At 53.1% G+C, this 19,796-nt stretch overlaps 1 protein-coding gene across 1 annotated transcript in view; it reads left to right on the top strand.

The window, feature by feature from the left end:
* LOC147086695 (constitutive coactivator of PPAR-gamma-like protein 2) overlaps nt 1-19,796 on the top strand; it is a 44,117-nt gene that overhangs the window by 22,824 nt on the left and 1,497 nt on the right. Inside the window, exons 6-12 of the mRNA XM_085978302.1 lie at nt 1,610-1,686; nt 11,556-11,869; nt 13,439-13,535; nt 14,658-14,897; nt 16,185-16,356; nt 17,157-17,406; nt 18,802-18,934. Of these exons, the coding sequence (XP_085834428.1) occupies nt 1,610-1,686; nt 11,556-11,869; nt 13,439-13,535; nt 14,658-14,897; nt 16,185-16,356; nt 17,157-17,406; nt 18,802-18,934 (1,283 nt within the window). The remainder of the gene's footprint in view (nt 1-1,609; nt 1,687-11,555; nt 11,870-13,438; nt 13,536-14,657; nt 14,898-16,184; nt 16,357-17,156; nt 17,407-18,801; nt 18,935-19,796) is intronic.

The following is a 19,796-nucleotide window of genomic DNA, read 5'->3' as shown; positions in this document are numbered from 1 at the left end:
CTGTGCCGCAGGAGCTGAAGACCGCACGCTCCCGGCCTTGGCTTCGGATTCCATAAGTCAAGGCAAGATTCATGTCAAAGGGGTTGTCTTATGAAGAAAGGTTGAGCAGGTTGGGCCTATACTCATTGGAGTTTGGAAGAATGAGGGGATCTTATCGAAACATATAAGATTCTGAAGGGACTCGACGGGGTAGATGCAGAGAGGATGTTTCCCCTCGTGGGGGAATCTAGAACTAGGAGACATCATTTCAGAATAAGGGGGCACCCATTTAAATTGGAAATGAGGAGGAATTTCTTCTGAGGGTGGTGAATCTGTGGAATTCTCTTCCCCAGAGAGCTGTGGAGGCTGAGTCATTGAATATATTTAAGGTGGAGATAGCCAGATTTTTGAACGATAAGGGAGTCGAGGGTTATGGGGAGCGGGCGGGGAAGTGGAGTTGAGGCCAAGATCAGATCAGCCATGATCTTATTGAATGGCGGAGCAGGCTCGAGGGGCCAAATGACCGACTCCTGCTCCTACGTCTTATGTGAGCCACCACCTTGAACCGCTGCAGTCCCGTGTGGTGAAGGTGCTCCCACAGCGCTGTTAGGGAGGGAGTTCCAGGATTCTGACCCAGCGACGATGAAGGAGCGGCCGATATATTTCCAAGTAGGGAGGAACAAGGATGTCTTGCTGCAGTTGTACAGGGCCTTGGTGAGACCGCACCTTGAGTATTGTGTGCAGTTTTGGTCGTCTTATCTGAGGAAGGATGTTCTTGCCATGGAGGGAGTGCAGCGAAGATTCACCAGACTGATACCTGGGATGGCAGGAATGACGTACGAGGAGAGATTGGGTCGATTGGGCTTATACTCGCTGGAGTTTAGAAGAATGAGAGGGGATCTCATTGAAACTTATAAAATTCTAACAGGACTAGACAGACTAGATGCAGGAAGGATGTTCCCGATGGCTGGGGAGTCCAGAACCAGGGGTCTAAGGATAAGGGGTAAGCCATTTAGGACAGAGATGCGGAGGGATTTCTTCACCCAGAGTGGTGAACCTGTGGAATTCTCTACCACAGAAGGCAGTTGAGGCCAATTCATTAAATATATTCAAGAAGGAGTTAGATATATTTCTTAAGGCTAAAGGGATCAAGGGATATGGGGAGAAGGCAGGGACAGGGTACTGAATTTGGTTGATCAGCCATGATCTCATTGAATGGCGGAGCAGGCTCGAGGGGCCGAATGGCCGACTCCTGCTCCTATCTTCTATGTTTCTTCCTACTTGGCTCCAGGTAAAACCCTTGCATGCCAGAGTCCAATTAGGGACGGTCCCCTAGCTGGGCATACAGCAGAAAGCCCGTCAGTCCCCTGCGCTGGCACATTGAACCTTCACGGGGGTGGTGGGAAGGTTGCCTGGTATGATCTACAACCAGCCGAGTTTCAGCTCCACGCCCAGCCCAGTCACCTGTGCCCCTCCAGGTCTCGGAGCAGGGGCTTACACACGACACCCTGTCGGGCATCGATCCTGCATGTGCCATTGCTGCCTCGTTTAGTTCCATTATGGTTGTTTCAGGGGTCAGCGGGCGACGGTAAAGGAAGGCTGCCGGTCTAACTTTGATGTCTTGTTGCAGGTTTTGGGCCCAATCAGTTTGGAATGCCCTCGTTTGCACCCGCTCATATGCAAGGAATTCCTCAGCCCAAACCAATGGTAGGTGATTCATTATAACTCGACAAATCCTTGGCGGTCCAAAGATGTGCGGGTTAGGTTGATTGGCTATGATAAATTGACCCTTAGTGTTAGGGGGATTAAATACGTGGGGTTACGGGGATAGGGTGGGATATCTGTTGGTGTAGGGGTTACGGGGATCGGGTGGGATATGTGTCGGTGCAGGCTCGATGGGCCGAAATGGCCTCTATCTGCACTGTGGGGTTTCTGTGATACTGGGGGAGGTAAACAGCAACGGAATTGGAGGGGGGTGGAGTCACTGGAAATGAAGAGAGCGGGTCACTGGAAATGAAGAGAGCGGGTCACTGGAATTGGGGAGAGAGAGAGAGGTCACTGGAATTGGGGAGAGAGAGAGAGAGGTCACTGGAATTGGGGAGAGAGAGAGAGGCCACTGGAATTGGAGAGAGAGAGAGAGAGAGGTCACTGGAATTGGAGAGAGAGAGGTCACTGGAATTGGAGAGAGAGAGAGAGGTCACTGGAATTGGGGAGAGAGAGAGGTCACTGGAATTGGAGAGAGAGAGGTCACTGGAATTGGAGAGAGAGAGAGGTCACTGGAATTAGAGAGAGAGAGGTCACTGGAATTGGGGAGAGAGAGAGAGGTCACTGGAATTGAGAGAGAGGTCACTGGAATTGGGGAGAGAGAGAGAGAGGTCACTGGAATTGGAGAGAGAGAGAGGTCACTGGAATTGGGGAGAGAGAGGTCACTGGAATTGGGGAGAGAGAGAGAGGTCACTGGAATTGGAGAGGTCACTGGAATTGGAGAGGTCACTGGAATTGGAGAGGTCACTGGAATTGGAGAGAGGTCACTGGAATTGGAGAGAGAGAGGTCACTGGAATTGGGGGGAGAGAGGTCACGAATTGGGGAGAGGGGTCACTGGAATTGGGGGCGAGAGAGGTCACTGGAATTGGAGAGAGAGAGGTCACTGGAATTGGAGAGAGAGGTCACTGGAATTGGGGGGGGAGAGAGGTCACTGGAATTGGGGAGAGAGAAAGGTCACGAATTGGAGAGAGAGAGAGGTCACTGGAATTGGGGAGAGAGGTCACTGGAATTGGGGAGAGAGAGAGGTCACTGGAATTGGAGAGAGAGAGAGGTCACTGGAATTGGAGAGAGAGAGGTCACTGGAATTGGAGAGAGAGAGGTCACTGGAATTGGAGAGAGAGAGGTCACTGGAATTGGAGAGAGAGGTCACTGGAATTGGGGGGAGAGAGGTCACTGGAATTGGGGGGAGAGAGGTCACGAATTGGGGAGAGAGAGGGGTCACTGGAATTGGGGGCGAGAGAGGTCACTGGAATTGGAGAGAGGTCACTGGAATTGGAGAGAGGTCACTGGAATTGGAGAGAGGTCACTGGAATTGGAGAGAGGTCACTGGAATTGGAGAGAGGTCACTGGAATTGGAGAGAGGTCACTGGAATTGGGGAGAGAGAGGTCACTGGAATTGGGGAGAGAGAGGTCACTGGAATTGGAGAGAGAGAGAGGTCACTGGAATTGGGGGGAGAGAGAGAGGTCACTGGAATTAGAGAGAGAGAGAGAGGTCACTGGAATTGGGGGGGGGGAGAGAGAGAGGTCACTGGAATTGGGGAGAGAGAGAGGTCACTGGAATTGGAGAGAGAGGTAGGTCACTGGAATTGGCGAGAGAGGTCACTGGAATTGGAGAGAGAGAGAGAGAGGTCACGAATTGGAGAGAGAGAGAGGTCACTGGAATTGGGGAGAGAGGTCACTGGAATTGGAGAGAGAGAGAGGTCACTGGAATTGGGGAGAGAGGTCACTGGAATTGGAGAGAGAGAGAGAGAGAGAGGTCACTGGAATTGGAGAGAGAGGTCACTGGAATTGGGGAGAGAGAAAGGTCACTGGAATTGGAGAGAGAGAGAGGTCACTGGAATTGGGGAGAGAGAGAGGTCACTGGAATTGGGGAGAGAGAGGTAGGTCACTGGAATTGGCGAGAGAGAGAGGTCACGAATTGGAGAGAGAGAGAGGTCACTGGAATTGGAGAGAGAGGTCACTGGAATTGGAGAGAGAGAGGTCACTGGAATTGGAGAGAGAGAGAGGTCACTGGAATTGGAGGGAGAGAGGTCACTGGAATTGGGGAGAGAGAGGTCACTGGAATTGGGGAGAGAGGTCACTGGAATTGGGGGGAGAGAGAGAGAGGTCACGAATTGGAGAGAGAGAGAGGTCACTGGAATTGGAGAGAGAGAGAGGTCACTGGAATTGGGGGGAGAGAGAGGTCACTGGAATTGGAGAGAGAGAGAGGTCACTGGAATTGGAGAGAGAGAGGTCACTGGAATTGGAGAGAGAGAGGTCACTGGAATTGGAGAGAGAGGTCACTGGAATTGGAGAGAGAGGTCACTGGAATTGGAGAGAGAGAGGTCACTGGAATTGGGGGGAGAGAGAGGTCACTGGAATTGGGGGGAGAGAGAGGTCACTGGAATTGGGGGCGAGAGAGGTCACTGGAATTGGGGGGAGAGAGAGAGAGGTCACTGGAATGAGAGAGAGAGGTCGGTCACTGGAATTGGGGAGAGAAAGGTCACGAATTGGGGAGAGAGAGAGGTCACTGGAATTGGGGAGAGAGAGGTCACTGGAATTGGAGAGAGAGAGAGGTCACTGGAATTGGAGAGAGAGAGAGAGAGGTCACTGGAATTGGAGAGAGAGAGAGAGAGGTCACTGGAATTGGGGAGAGAGAGAGGTCACTGGAATTGGGGAGAGAGAGAGGTCACTGGAATTGGAGAGAGAGAGGTCACTGGAATTGGGGAGAGAGAGAGAGAGAGAGGTCACTGGAATTGGAGAGAGAGAGAGGTCACTGGAATTGGAGAGAGAGAGAGAGAGAGGTCACTGGAATTGGAGAGAGAGGTCACTGGAATTGGGGAGAGAAAGGTCACTGGAATTGGAGAGAGGTCACTGGAATTGGAGAGAGAGAGGTCACTGGAATTGGGGAGAGAGAGGTCACTGGAATTGGAGAGAGAGAGGTAGGTCACTGGAATTGGCGAGAGAGAGAGGTCACTGGAATTGGAGGGAGAGAGAGGTCACTGGAATTGGAGAGAGCGAGAGGTCACTGGAATTGGGGAGAGAGAGGTCACTGGAATTGGGGAGAGAGAGAGGTCACTGGAATTGGGGAGCGAGAGAGGTCACTGGAATTGGGGGGAGAGCGAGAGGTCACTGGAATTGGGGAGAGAGAGAGAGGTCACTGGAATTGGGGAGAGAGGGGTCACTGGAATTGGAGAGAGAGAGGTCACTGGAATTGGAGAGAGAGAGGTCACTGGAATTGGGGGGAGAGAGGTCACGAATTGGGGAGAGGGGTCACTGGAATTGGGGGCGAGAGAGGTCACTGGAATTGGAGAGAGAGAGAGGTCACTGGAATTGGGGGGGGAGAGAGGTCACTGGAATTGGGGAGAGAGAAAGGTCACTGGAATTGGAGAGAGAGAGAGGTCACTGGAATTGGGGAGAGGTCACTGGAATTGTGGAGAGAGAGAGGTCACTGGAATTGGAGAGAGAGAGGTCACTGGAATTGGGGAGCGAGAGAGGTCACTGGAATTGGGGGGAGAGCGAGAGGTCACTGGAATTGGGGAGAGAGAGAGGTCACTGGAATTGGGGAGAGAGAGGGGTCACTGGAATTGGAGAGAGAGAGGTCACTGGAATTGGAGAGAGAGAGGTCACTGGAATTGGGGGCGAGAGAGGTCACTGGAATTGGGGGCGAGAGAGGTCACTGGAATTGGAGAGAGAGAGAGGTCACTGGAATTGGGGGGGGAGAGAGGTCACTGGAATGAGAGAGAGAGGTCACTGGAATTGGGGAGAGAGAAAGGTCACTGGAATTGGAGAGAGAGAGAGGTCACTGGAATTGGGGAGAGGTCACTGGAATTGGGGAGAGAGAGGGGTCACTGGAATTGGAGAGAGAGAGGTCACTGGAATTGGGGGGGGAGAGGTCACTGGAATTGGAGAGAGAGAGGTCACTGGAATTGGAGAGAGAGAGGTCACTGGAATTGGGGGGAGAGAGGTCACTGGAATTGGGGGGAGAGAGGTCACGAATTGGGGAGAGAGGGGTCACTGGAATTGGGGGCGAGAGAGGTCACTGGAATTGGAGAGAGAGGTCACTGGAATTGGGGGGAGAGGTCACTGGAATGAGAGAGAGAGAGGTCACTGGAATTGGGGAGAGAGAGGTCACTGGAATTGGGGAGAGAGAGGTCACTGGAATTGGAGAGAGAGGTCACTGGAATTGGGGGGCGAGAGAGAGAGGTCACTGGAATGAGAGAGAGAGAGGTCACTGGAATTGGGGAGAGAGAGGTCACTGGAATTGGGGAGAGAGGTCACTGGAATTGGAGAGAGAGGTCACTGGAATTGGGGGGGGAGAGAGAGAGAGGTCACTGGAATTAGAGAGAGAGAGAGAGAGGTCACTGGAATTGGGGGGAGAGAGAGAGGTCACTGGAATTGGGGAGAGAGAGAGGTCACTGGAATTGGAGAGAGAGGTAGGTCACTGGAATTGGCGAGAGGTCACTGGAATTGGAGAGAGAGAGAGAGAGGTCACGAATTGGAGAGAGAGAGAGGTCACTGGAATTGGAGAGAGAGAGAGGTCACTGGAATTGGAGAGAGAGAGAGAGGTCACTGGAATTGGGGAGAGAGGTCACTGGAATTGGAGAGAGAGAGAGGTCACTGGAATTGGAGAGAGAGCGAGGTCACTGGAATTGGAGAGAGAGCGAGGTCACTGGAATTGGGGAGAGAGGTCACTGGAATTGGAGAGAGAGAGAGAGAGAGGTCACTGGAATTGGAGAGAGAGGTCACTGGAATTGGAGAGAGAGGTCACTGGAATTGGGGAGAGAGAAAGGTCACTGGAATTGGAGAGAGAGAGAGGTCACTGGAATTGGGGAGAGAGAGAGGTCACTGGAATTGGGGAGAGAGAGGTAGGTCACTGGAATTGGCGAGAGAGAGCGGTCACGAATTGGAGAGAGAGAGGTCACTGGAATTGGAGAGAGAGGTCACTGGAATTGGAGAGAGAGAGGTCACTGGAATTGGAGGGAGAGAGGTCACTGGAATTGGGGAGAGAGGTCACTGGAATTGGGGGGAGAGAGAGAGAGGTCACGAATTGGAGAGAGAGAGAGGTCACTGGAATTGGAGAGAGAGAGAGAGGTCACTGGAATTGGAGAGAGAGGTCACTGGAATTGGAGAGAGAGAGGTCACTGGAATTGGGGGCGAGAGAGGTCACTGGAATTGGAGAGAGAGGTCACTGGAATTGGAGAGAGAGGTCACTGGAATTGGGGGGAGAGAGAGAGAGGTCACTGGAATGAGAGAGAGAGAGGTCACTGGAATTGGGGAGAGAAAGGTCACGAATTGGGGAGAGAAAGGTCACTGGAATTGGGGAGAGGTCACTGGAATTGGCGAGAGAGAGAGGTCACTGGAATTGGAGGGAGAGAGAGGTCACTGGAATTGGAGAGAGCGAGAGGTCACTGGAATTGGGGAGAGAGAGGTCACTGGAATTGGGGAGAGAGAGAGGTCACTGGAATTGGGGAGCGAGAGAGGTCACTGGAATTGGGGGGAGAGCGAGAGGTCACTGGAATTGGGGAGAGAGAGAGAGGTCACTGGAATTGGGGAGAGAGAGGGGTCACTGGAATTGGAGAGAGAGAGGTCACTGGAATTGGAGAGAGAGAGGTCACTGGAATTGGGGGGAGAGAGGTCACGAATTGGGGAGAGGGGTCACTGGAATTGGGGGCGAGAGAGGTCACTGGAATTGGAGAGAGAGAGAGGTCACTGGAATTGGGGGGGGAGAGAGGTCACTGGAATGAGAGAGAGAGGTCACTGGAATTGGGGAGAGAGAAAGGTCACTGGAATTGGAGAGAGAGAGAGGTCACTGGAATTGGGGAGAGGTCACTGGAATTGGAGAGAGAGAGGTCACTGGAATTGGGGAGCGAGAGAGGTCACTGGAATTGGGGGGAGAGCGAGAGGTCACTGGAATTGGGGAGAGAGAGAGAGGTCACTGGAATTGGGGAGAGAGAGGGGTCACTGGAATTGGAGAGAGGGAGGTCACTGGAATTGGAGAGAGAGAGGTCACTGGAATTGGGGGGAGAGAGGTCACTGGAATTGGGGGCGAGAGAGGTCACTGGAATTGGAGAGAGAGAGAGGTCACTGGAATTGGGGGGGGAGAGAGGTCACTGGAATGAGAGAGAGGTCACTGGAATTGGGGAGAGAGAAAGGTCACTGGAATTGGAGAGAGAGAGAGGTCACTGGAATTGGGGAGAGGTCACTGGAATTGGGGAGAGAGGGGTCACTGGAATTGGAGAGAGAGAGGTCACTGGAATTGGGGGGGGAGAGGTCACTGAAATTGGAGAGAGAGAGGTCACTGGAATTGGAGAGAGAGAGGTCACTGGAATTGGAGAGAGAGAGGTCACTGGAATTGGGGGGAGAGAGGTCACTGGAATTGGGGGGAGAGAGGTCACGAATTGGGGAGAGAGGGGTCACTGGAATTGGGGGCGAGAGAGGTCACTGGAATTGGAGAGAGAGGTCACTGGAATTGGGGGGAGAGAGGTCACTGGAATGAGAGAGAGAGAGGTCACTGGAATTGGGGAGAGAGGTCACTGGAATTGGGGAGAGAGAGGTCACTGGAATTGGGGAGAGAGAGGTCACTGGAATTGGAGAGAGAGGTCACTGGAATTGGGGGGAGAGAGAGAGAGGTCACTGGAATGAGAGAGAGAGAGGTCACTGGAATTGGGGAGAGAGAGGTCACTGGAATTGGGGAGAGAGAGGTCACTGGAATTGGAGAGAGAGGTCACTGGAATTGGGGGGAGAGAGAGAGAGGTCACTGGAATGAGAGAGAGAGAGGTCACTGGAATTGGGGAGAGAGAGGTCACTGGAATTGGGGAGAGAGAGGTCACTGGAATTGGAGAGAGAGGTCACTGGAATTGGGGGGGGAGAGAGAGAGAGGTCACTGGAATTAGAGAGAGAGAGAGAGAGGTCACTGGAATTGGGGGGAGAGAGAGGTCACTGGAATTGGAGAGAGAGGTAGGTCACTGGAATTGGCGAGAGGTCACTGGAATTGGAGAGAGAGAGAGGTCACGAATTGGAGAGAGAGAGAGGTCACTGGAATTGGAGAGAGAGAGAGGTCACTGGAATTGGAGAGAGAGAGAGAGGTCACTGGAATTGGGGAGAGAGGTCACTGGAATTGGAGAGAGAGAGAGAGGTCACTGGAATTGGAGAGAGAGCGAGGTCACTGGAATTGGAGAGAGAGCGAGGTCACTGGAATTGGGGAGAGAGGTCACTGGAATTGGAGAGAGAGAGAGGTCACTGGAATTGGAGAGAGAGGTCACTGGAATTGGGGAGAGAGAAAGGTCACTGGAATTGGAGAGAGAGAGAGGTCACTGGAATTGGGGAGAGAGAGAGGTCACTGGAATTGGGGAGAGAGAGGTAGGTCACTGGAATTGGCGAGAGAGAGCGGTCACGAATTGGAGAGAGAGAGGTCACTGGAATTGGAGAGAGAGGTCACTGGAATTGGAGAGAGAGAGGTCACTGGAATTGGAGGGAGAGAGAGGTCACTGGAATTGGGGAGAGAGGTCACTGGAATTGGGGGGAGAGAGAGAGAGGTCACGAATTGGAGAGAGAGGTCACTGGAATTGGAGAGAGAGAGAGAGGTCACTGGAATTGGAGAGAGAGAGGTCACTGGAATTGGAGAGAGAGGTCACTGGAATTGGAGAGAGAGAGGTCACTGGAATTGGGGGGAGAGAGAGAGGTCACTGGAATTGGGGGCGAGAGAGGTCACTGGAATTGGAGAGAGAGGTCACTGGAATTGGAGAGAGAGGTCACTGGAATTGGGGGGAGAGAGAGAGAGAGGTCACTGGAATGAGAGAGAGAGAGGTCACTGGAATTGGGGAGAGAAAGGTCACGAATTGGGGAGAGAGAAAGGTCACTGGAATTGGGGAGAGAGGTCACTGGAATTGGAGAGAGAGAGAGAGGTCACTGGAATTGGAGAGAGAGAGGTCACTGGAATTGGGGAGAGAGAGAGGTCACTGGAATTGGGGAGAGAGGTCACTGGAATTGGAGAGAGAGAGAGAGAGGTCACTGGAATTGGAGAGAGAGAGGTCACTGGAATTGGGGAGAGAGAGGTCACTGGAATTGGGGGGAGAGAGAGAGAGGTCACTGGAATTGGAGAGAGAGAGGTCACTGGAATTGGGGAGAGAGAGAGAGAGAGGTCACTGGAATTGGAGAGAGAGAGAGAGAGGTCACTGGAATTGGAGAGAGAGGTCACTGGAATTGGAGAGAGAGGTCACTGGAATTGGGGAGAGAGAAAGGTCACTGGAATTGGAGAGAGAGAGGTCACTGGAATTGGAGAGAGAGGTCACTGGAATTGGGGAGAGAGAGGTCACTGGAATTGGAGAGAGAGAGAGGTCACTGGAATTGGAGGGAGAGAGAGGTCACTGGAATTGGAGGGAGAGAGAGGTCACTGGAATTGGAGAGAGCGAGAGGTCACTGGAATTGGGGAGAGAGAGGTCACTGGAATTGGGGAGAGAGAGGTCACTGGAATTGGGGGGAGAGCGAGAGGTCACTGGAATTGGGGAGAGAGAGAGGTCACTGGAATTGGGGAGAGAGAGAGGTCACTGGAATTGGGGAGCGAGAGAGGTCACTGGAATTGGGGGGAGAGAGAGAGGTCACTGGAATTGGAGAGAGAGAGAGAGAGGTCACTGGAATTGGGGGGAGAGAGAGAGAGAGAGGTCACTGGAATTGGGGAGAGAGGTCACTGGAATTGGGGAGAGAGAGGTCACTGGAATTGGAGAGAGAGAGGTCACTGGAATTGGGGAGAGAGAGAGGTCACTGGAATTGGAGAGAGAGAGAGGTCACTGGAATTGGAGAGAGAGAGAGAGAGAGGTCACTGGAATTGGAGAGAGAGGTCACTGGAATTGGGGAGAGAGGTCACTGGAATTGGAGAGAGAGGTCACTGGAATTGGAGAGAGAGAGGTCACTGGAATTGGGGAGAGAGAGAGGTCACTGGAATTGGAGAGAGAGAGAGGTCACTGGAATTGGAGAGAGAGAGAGAGAGAGGTCACTGGAATTGGAGAGAGAGGTCACTGGAATTGGGGAGAGGTCACTGGAATTGGAGAGAGAGGTCACTGGAATTGGAGAGAGAGAGGTCACTGGAATTGGAGAGAGAGAGGTCACTGGAATTGGGGAGAGAGAGGTCACTGGAATTGGAGAGAGAGAGGTAGGTCACTGGAATTGGCGAGAGAGAGAGGTCACTGGAATTGGAGAGAGAGAGAGGTCACTGGAATTGGAGGGAGAGAGAGGTCACTGGAATTGGAGGGAGAGAGAGGTCACTGGAATTGGAGAGAGCGAGAGGTCACTGGAATTGGGGAGAGAGAGAGGTCACTGGAATTGGGGAGAGAGAGAGGTCACTGGAATTGGGGGGAGAGCGAGAGGTCACTGGAATTGGGGAGAGAGAGAGAGGTCACTGGAATTGGGGAGAGAGAGGTCACTGGAATTGGGGAGCGAGAGAGGTCACTGGAATTGGGGGGAGAGAGAGAGGTCACTGGAATTGGGGAGAGAGAGAGAGAGAGGTCACTGGAATTGGAGAGAGAGAGAGAGAGGTCACTGGAATTGGAGAGAGAGAGAGAGAGGTCACTGGAATTGGAGAGAGAGGTCACTGGAATTGGGGATAGAGAGAGAGAGAGGTCACTGGAATTGGAGAGAGAGAGAGGTCACTGGAATTGGGGAGAGAGAGAGAGAGAGGTCACTGGAATTGGAGAGAGAGCCACACTGAGACTTGCCACGGCCAATCGACTGGTTTATTTGCTGTAATTGAGGCCTGGGTGTAAGCTGCGTGTTGGCACCATGACGCGAGAGAGTTCTTGTTCTAACTCCAGTCTCCCTTTCATCTCTTGCCAAGTTCCCGCCGCCGATGATGCAGAAGCTGCCGTTCCAGCCCTTCCCGCCGGGCCCGGGCCCCACCGTCGCCTACCCGCCCTCCCAGGGCCCACTGATACACGGGCCCCCCTTCGACCCCGGTGCAGCCAAGCCCGACGGCCCCCTCCCACGGCCCGGCAAGCCGTTCGGCGACTGGTCCGGCCCCTACGGCCCGCCGGCCCCGGCCAGGGTCTCCAACCACGCACCCCCCGCCAAAGAATCGCCGTCGCCTCTCCCCAACTCTTCGCCCTCCTCTTCCTCGGACGGCGATGACCAGAGCGGCAGCAACACGGCCAAGTAAGTCTTCGCTGCATTCACCGCACGCGCGTTAGAGTTCGACCCGTCGGCCGAGATTATACTGGAATAAAATGGCTCCTGTCCCCTGATGATTGATTTAATTTTAATAGGGGGCCTGGCCAACTCCCGACACCGCAGAAGGTGCACAAAAGATTGATGGCAGAACTGAGAGGTTCTCGCTCCTCAGGGCAGACTGACCTCTGCCTCTTTCCTCTAAAAGTAGCGACGCAGGTTAATACGGCCGATTATAAAATAAACAAGCACTGGGGTTTATTTCTGGAGGGATTGAATTGAAAAGCAGAGAGGTTATGTTAAACCTGTATCGAACGCTGGTTAGACCGCACTTGGAGCACCGTGCACAGTTCTGGTCTCCATATACCTTGGTTAGACCACACTTGGTGCACCGTGCACAGTTCTGGTCTCCATATACCTTGGTTAGACTGCACTTGGAGCACTGTGCACAGTTCTGGTCTCCACATACCTTGGTTAGACCACACTTGGAGCACTGTGCACAGTCCTGGTCTCCGTATACCTTGGTTAGACCACACTTGGAGCACCGTGCACAGTTCAGGTCTCCATATTATAAAAATTAGAGAGTCGCTGGAGAAGATGCAAAAAAAAATTCACAAGCATGAGACCAGAACTGCGAGGTTCTAAGTATCAGGAAAGGCTCAACAGGCTGGGGTCCTTTTCTCTAGAAAAGAGAAGGCCGAGGGGTGACCTGATAGAGGTCTTTAAATTTATGAAAGAGTTCGATAGGGTAGACGTAGAGAAAATGTTTCCACTTGTGGGGGAGACCAGAACTAGGGGCCATCAATATAAGACAGTCACTAATAAACCCCATCAGAAATTCAGGAGGAACTTCTTTACCCAGAAAATGGAGAGAATGTGGAACTCGCTACCACAGGGATACAGAGTAAAGCTCCCTCTACACTGTCCCCATCAAACACTCCCAGGGCAGGTACAGCACGGGTTAGATACAGAGTAAAGCTCCCTCTACACTGTCCCCATCAAACACTCCCAGGGCAGGTACAGCATGGGTTAGATACAGAGTAAAGCTCCCTCTACACTGTCCCATCAAACACTCCCAGGGCAGGTACAGCACGGGTTAGATACAGAGTAAAGCTCCCTCTACACTGTCCCATCAAACACTCCCAGGGCAGGTACAGCACGGGTTAGATACAGAGTAAAGCTCACTCTATACTGTCCCATCAAACACTCCCAGGGCAGGTACAGCACGGGGTTAGATACAGAGTAAAGCTCCCTCTACACTGTCCCCATCAAACACTCCCAGGGCAGGTACAGCGCGGGTTAGATAGAGTATTTGGGGCAATGTGAAGGGAGCTTCAGTCTGTATCTAACTTGGGTCGGTGGAGGGGTAAGTTAATTCAATGCCCTAGCGTTCAGATTTTCAATAAGCACAGAATTCACGATGAAATGTAGTGCCGATAGGGAGACTAACCGACATTCCAGTGCAACGCTCCTGCTCCCAGCGGGAGTTCTGTCTATGCGCGTGTAATTGGACTCTGCCTGTGTGGATTAATCGGTGGACTCTCTCGTTTTTTTCAGCCACCTCACCGAACAATCTTCTCAACACAAAGCCAAGTGGGAAGCTGGAGGCGCCGCTCTGGGCCCGAGCAAGATCCCTGAGAAAAGCGGCCCCGAGGTAACCCAGCCCGTCCTTCATTGCCACGGGATTGTTGTAGCGGGTGTTGGCCGGACCTCCCGCTGGGCTGGGCAGGGAGGGGGGCTGTGCGCGGTTCGGAGCGCTTAATCACGACGAGGTGAACGCTGTTTTCGAGAGAGAGGGAGGTGCTGTATAAATTTTCATTGGATTGCTCCGTATGTTCTTTATTGTTTTTTACGCAGTGAGTTGTTGTGATCTGGAACGCGCTGCCTGAAAAGGCGGTGGGAGCAGATTCAATAGTAACTTTCAAAAGGGAATTGGATAAATACTTGACGGGGAAAAATGTGCCGGGCTGTGGGGAAAGAGCGGGGGGGAGTGGGACTAATTGGAGAGCTTGCAGGTGCAGCAGGCGGTTAAGAAGGTAAATGGTATGTTGGCCTTCGTAGCGAGAGGATTCGAGTACAGGAACAAGGATATCTTACTGCAGTTGTACAGGGCCTTGGTGAGACCACACCTTGAGTATTGTGTGCAGTTTTGGTCGCCTTATCTGAGGAAGGATGTCCTTGCCAAGGAGGGAGTTCAGCGAAGATTCACCAGGCTGATACCTGGGATGGCAGGAATGACGTATGAAGAGAGATTGGGTTGATTGGGCTTATACTCGCTGGAGTTTAGAAGAATGAGAGGGGATCTCATTGAAACTTATAAAATTCTAACAGGACTAGACAGACTAGATGCAGGAAGGATGTTCCCGATGGTCGGGGAGTCCAGAACCAGGGGTCACAGTCTAAGGATAAGGGGTAAGCCATTTAGGACTGATGAGAAGGAATTTCTTCACCCAGAGAGTGGTGAACCTGTGGAATTCTCTACCACACAAGGCAGTGGAGGCCAATTTATTAAATCTATTCAAGAAGGAGTTGGATATATTTCTTAAGGCTAAAGGGATCAAGGGATATGGGGAGAAGGCAGGGACAGGGTACTGAATTTGGATGATCAGCCATGATCTCATTCAATGGCGGAGCAGGCTTGAGGGGCCGAATGGCTTACTCCTGCTCCTATCTTCTATGTTTCTATGAGAGCTCGTTCAAAGAGCCGGCACAGGCATGATGGGCCGAATGGCCCCCTCCTGCGCTGTCTGATTGTATGATTCTTTGTTTGGTGCAGGGAGTCCCCGAAGCCAAGGCCGGGAGCGTGCGGTCTTCAGCTCCTGCGGCACAGGATGCGGGCCCCGCCCCCGTCAACCCCACCGCACACATCCCGTCACTGCTCTCCATGCAAACCAGAAACCACATGGACATCACCACCCCGCCACTGCCCCTGGTCGCTCCGGAGGTCCTGCGTGTGGCAGACCACAGGCACAGGAAGGGGCTCATGTACCCTTACATCTATCAGATCCTGACGATGGTAAGTGCCAGCGGCGATCTTGGAAAGAGCGAGGGCGTATACGCAAAGAGATTGCACGCCTGGAGAAACTGGGGTTGTTCTCCTTAGAGCAGAGAAGGTTAAGGGGAGATTGACCAGAATGGAACCGGGGATGAGGGACTTCAGTGATCTGGAGAAGCTGGGGTTGTTCTCCTTGGAGCAGAGAAGGTTAAGGGGAGATTGACCAGAATGGTACCAGGGATGAGGGACTTCAGTGATGTGGAGAGACTGGAGAAGCTGGGATTGTTCTCCTTGGAGCAGAGAAGGTTAAGGGGAGATTTAATAGAGGTGTTCAAAATCATGAAGGGTTTTGATGGAGTAAATAAGGAGAAACTGTTTCCAGTGGCAGGAGGGTCGGTAACCAGAGGACACAGATTGAAGATAATCGGTAAAAGAACCAGAGGGGAGATGAGGAGAATGTTTTTTACGCAGCGAGTTGTTGTGATCTGGAATGCGCTGCCTGAAAGGGCGGTGGGAGCGGATTCAATAGTAACTTTCAAAAGGGGGAATTGGAGAAATACTTGACGGGGAAAAATGTGCCGGGCTGTGGGGAAAGAGCAGGGGGGTAGTGGGACTAATTGGAGAGCTCGTTCAAAGAGCCGGCACAGGTACGATGGGCCGAATGGCCGCCTCCTGCGCTGTAAGTTTCTGCATCTATGTTCATCTCTTAAAGGCGGCTCAACTTATACTAACTGATCTCCTGTGGCGGTGCCCAGGGTAAGTCAGATGCTGCACTGTCTTATAGTCTTATGTTGGAGACCCTCGGGTCGTTTACATGTCAATTATCCTATGGGCAGGGAATATTCAGGTACTTGTCAATTCTTAACTGTGGGTCAGAAGAAAACAGCGTGAAGTGGCTGGCGTTATTTCTATTTTTGACAGTTAAGTGTGAGGGACCCGTACTTTTGTACACGGAGTGGCGACTCGGATAGTTAATGCATGTAGTAAACCAGAGGGTGCAGGAGTTCAGAAGGGCAGGAGACTTGTACCGTGTAATCCACAATGTATTCTTCTGTTCAAATGTATGTGTGCATGTATTTAAAGATGCAAGATCCCTCGGCACCGCCCCTCCGACAGTGCGGCGCTCCCTCAGTACCGCCCCTCCGACAGTGCGACGCTCCCTCGGTACCGCCCCTCCGACGGTGCTGCCCCTTTTCGTTCAATATTGGAAAAAGTAAGCAGGCTCGGGGGGTGTGGATTGAGCTTGTTGATGTGAATGCCGAGTTTTCCTTCATGGATTAATTTGTGCGTTTTTCCCCCCTCTCCCAGGGCGAGGTGAAGCTCCCTGTCTGCATCGAGGACGAGGCCAATAATGACTTGCCCCCTGCCACCCTGCTGTACAGGTCAGCCCGACAGTATGTCTACGGCGTGCTCTTCAGCCTGTCCGAGACCCAGAGGCGGGCAGAGCGGCTGGCCATGAGGAGGAGGCTTCCCGTGGAAGGTACTATTAATGTTTAGCGGTTGACGGTCGCGAGGCGTTTGACGTTAGACCGAGGCCCCGTCTGCCCCCTCAGTTGGACGTAAAAGATCCCACGGCCACTATTGGAAGAAGAGCAGGGGGAGTTCTCCCCGGTGTCCTGGGGCCAATATTTATCCCTCAACCAACATCACTAAACACAGATGATCTGGTCATTATCACATTGTTGTTTGTGGGAGCTTGCTGTGCACAAATTGACTGCTGCGATTCCAACGGTGACCGCACTTCAAAAAAAGTCCTTCATTGGCTGTGAAGCGTTTGGGACGTCCCGAGGTGGGGAAAGGCGCTGGAGAGATGGGAGTCTTTCTCCCCCCCCCCCCCCCCCCCCCCCCCTCAAATCCAACTGGCTGTGAGATGCACGCTCGCTGACGTCCTCACCCGGTATCCGGGCACTGCGCCTCACAGTTGAGATACAGATCAGCTGTGATCTAATTAAATGGTGGAACAGGCTCCAGGGACCTGAATGGCCTCCTCCTGTTCCTAATGTAACAGGCTCGAGGGGCTGAATGGCCTCCTCCTGTTCCTAATGTAACAGGCTCGAGGGGCTGAACGGCCTTCTCCTGTGTTAACTTTAAATAAGGGGCTGATTCAAATACTGTACGTTAAAATCATCATCACTGTCAGCGCTTTGAGTAACTTTTAACAGCAGAAGATGGTACAGCCTGCGACGGTATTGCCATCTAACGCTTCTCGCCGGTGAATTGGGTTAACAGCAATACACTGTGTGGACTGTATTTAAATCTCTCTATTTCTTCCCCCTGCAGTGCCCCCGGTCATTATCAAGGAGTGGTCGGCCTACAAGGGCAAGTCGCCCCAGACCCCCGAGCTGGTGACGGGCCTGACCTTCCGGGAGTGGACCTGCCCCAACCTGAAGAAGCTGTGGCTGGGCAAGGCCGTGGAAGACAAGAACCGGCGCATGAGGGCCTTCCTCGCCTGCATGAAGTCGGACACGCCGGGGATGCTGAACCCCGCCAACATCCCCACCCACCTGCTGTTGCTCTGTTGCGTCCTGCGGTGAGTGTGAGGGAGCAAGTGATCCGGTGAGGGAGTGGCCCCAATGTTCACCCCTGGCCTGTGCTGATCCCCCACACACAGAACAGCAAGAGCCCAGTTTCCATCGCCAGGCGATTCCCTCAATCTGTGTGTGTGTGAGACCCTCAGAGTGTGTGTGTGTGTGTGGGTCTGTGTGTGTGGGTCTGTGTGTGTGTGTGTGAGACCCTCGGTCTGTGTGTCTGTGTGTGTGTGAGACCCTCGGTCTGTGTGTGTGTGAGACCCTCGGTCTGTGTGTGTGTGAGACCCTCGGTCTGTGTGTGTGTGTGTGTGTGTGTGTGAGAGACCCTCGGTCTGTGTGTGTGTGAGAGACCCTCGGTCTGTGTGTGTGTGTGTGTGAGACCCTCGGGGTGTGTGTGTGTGAGACCCTCGGTCTGTGTGTGTGTGAGACCCTCGGTCTGTGTGTGTGTGTGAGACCCTCGGTCTATGTGTGTGTGTGAGACCCTCGGTCTGTTTGTGTGTGTGAGACCCTCGTTCTGTGTGTGTGTGTGAGAGACCCTCTGTCTGTTGTGTGTGTGAGACCCTCGGTCTGTCTGTGTGTGTGTGTGTGTGAGACCCTCGGTCTGTCTGTGTGTGTGTGTGTGTGTGTGAGACCCTCGGTCTGTCTGTGTGTGTGTGTGAGACCCTCGGTCTGTCTGTGTGTGTGTGTGTGTGAGACCCTCGGTCTGTCTGTGTGTGTGTGTGAGACCCTCGGTCTGTCTGTGTGTGTGAGACCCTCGGTCTGTCTGTGTGTGTGTGTGTGTGAGACCCTCGGTCTGTGTGTGTGTGTGTGAGACCCTCGGTCTGTGTGTGTGTGTGTGAGACCCTCGGTCTGTCTGTGTGTGTGTGAGACCCTCGGTCTGTGTGTGTGTGTGAGACCCTCGGTCTGTGTGTGTGTGAGAGACCCTCGGTCTGTGTGTGTGTGTGAGACCCTCGGTCTGTTGTCTGTGTGTGAGACCCTCGGTCTGTCTGTGTGTGAGACCCTCGGTCTGTCTGTGTGTGAGACCCTCGGTCTGTGTGTGTGTGTGTGAGACCCTCGGTCTGTGTGTGTGTGTGTTTCTACTTCACCTCACCCCATCACCATCTCCTATTCCCTTCTCCCTCATGTATTTAAGGGGAAGCGAGATAAACACATCTCTGCTATTCGCCTCGACCACTCCCTGTGGTAGCGAGTTCCACATTCTCACCACTCTCTGGGGAAAGAAGTTTCTCCTGAATTCCCCATTGGATTTATTAGTGACTCTCTTATATTGACAGCCCCTAATCCCTCCAACTCTTTCTTGCCTTGGCAGTGCGCTGAATTCGGGTGCCTTGCCCCCAACCCCGGCTCGGACCTCGCTCCCTTCCAGTTACCCTGGGGTTTTGCCGCTTGTCTTTCAGGTACATGATGCAGTGGCCGGGCACCAGGATTTTGCACAGATTCGAGCTGGACGCCTTCCTGGCACAGGCCGTGTCCTCCAAGCTGTACGAGCCAGACCAGCTGCAGGAGCTGAAGGTACGGACAACCGACGGGGTGGGGGGGGGAGGTTTCCACCCAATGCAATTGATAAATTCCCACTTGTATCGTGCCTTGAAAGCCCCATGGAGAAGTTTGTGTCGGCTTGGCTGGGGTCAGAATGTGGTGGGTTCCGGTCCCACTCGCTGTGGTAGCGAGTTCCACATTCTTGCCACTCTCTGGGTAAAGAAGTTTCTCCTAAATTCCTGATTGATTGAATTTATTGACTTGTCTTGTATTGACGGCCTCCAGTTCTGGTCTTCCCCCGCCTGCAACAAGACCTGGACGACGTTCAGGCTTGGGCTGATAAGTGGCAGGTAACATTCGCGCCAGGCAATGACTAACACTTAACAAGAGAGAGTCCAACCACCGCCCCTTGACATTCAACGGCATTACCATCGCCAAATCCCCCACCATCAACATCCTGGGGGGTCGCCATTGACCAGAAACTTAACTGGACCAGCCACACACATACTGTGGCAACAAGAGCAGGTCAGAGGCTGGGTATTCTGTGGCGAATGTCTCACCTGACTCCCAAAAGCCTTTCCACCATCTACAAGGCACAAGTCAGGAGTGTGATGGAATACTCTCCACTTGCCTGGATGAGTGCAGCTCCAATGACACTCGAGAAGCTCGACACCATCCAGGACAAAGCAGCCCGCTTGATCGGCACCCCGTCCACCACCTTAAACATTCACTCCCTCCACCACCGGCGCACCGTGGCTGCAGTGTGGACCATCTACAAGATGCACTGCAGCAACTCGCCAAGGCTTCTTCGGCAGCACCTCCCAAACCCGCCAGCTCTTCCACCTAGAAGGACAAGGGCAGCAGGCGCACGGGAACACCGCCACCTCCAAGTTCCCCTCCGAGTCACACACAC

Source organism: Somniosus microcephalus, unplaced genomic scaffold (genome assembly GCF_052327205.1).
Source record: "Somniosus microcephalus isolate GS21.2 unplaced genomic scaffold, FLI_Smic_1.0 unresolved_chr7, whole genome shotgun sequence".
Classification (NCBI taxonomy): domain Eukaryota; kingdom Metazoa; phylum Chordata; class Chondrichthyes; order Squaliformes; family Somniosidae; genus Somniosus; species Somniosus microcephalus.
This window is presented reverse-complemented; position numbering and strand designations above follow the sequence as displayed.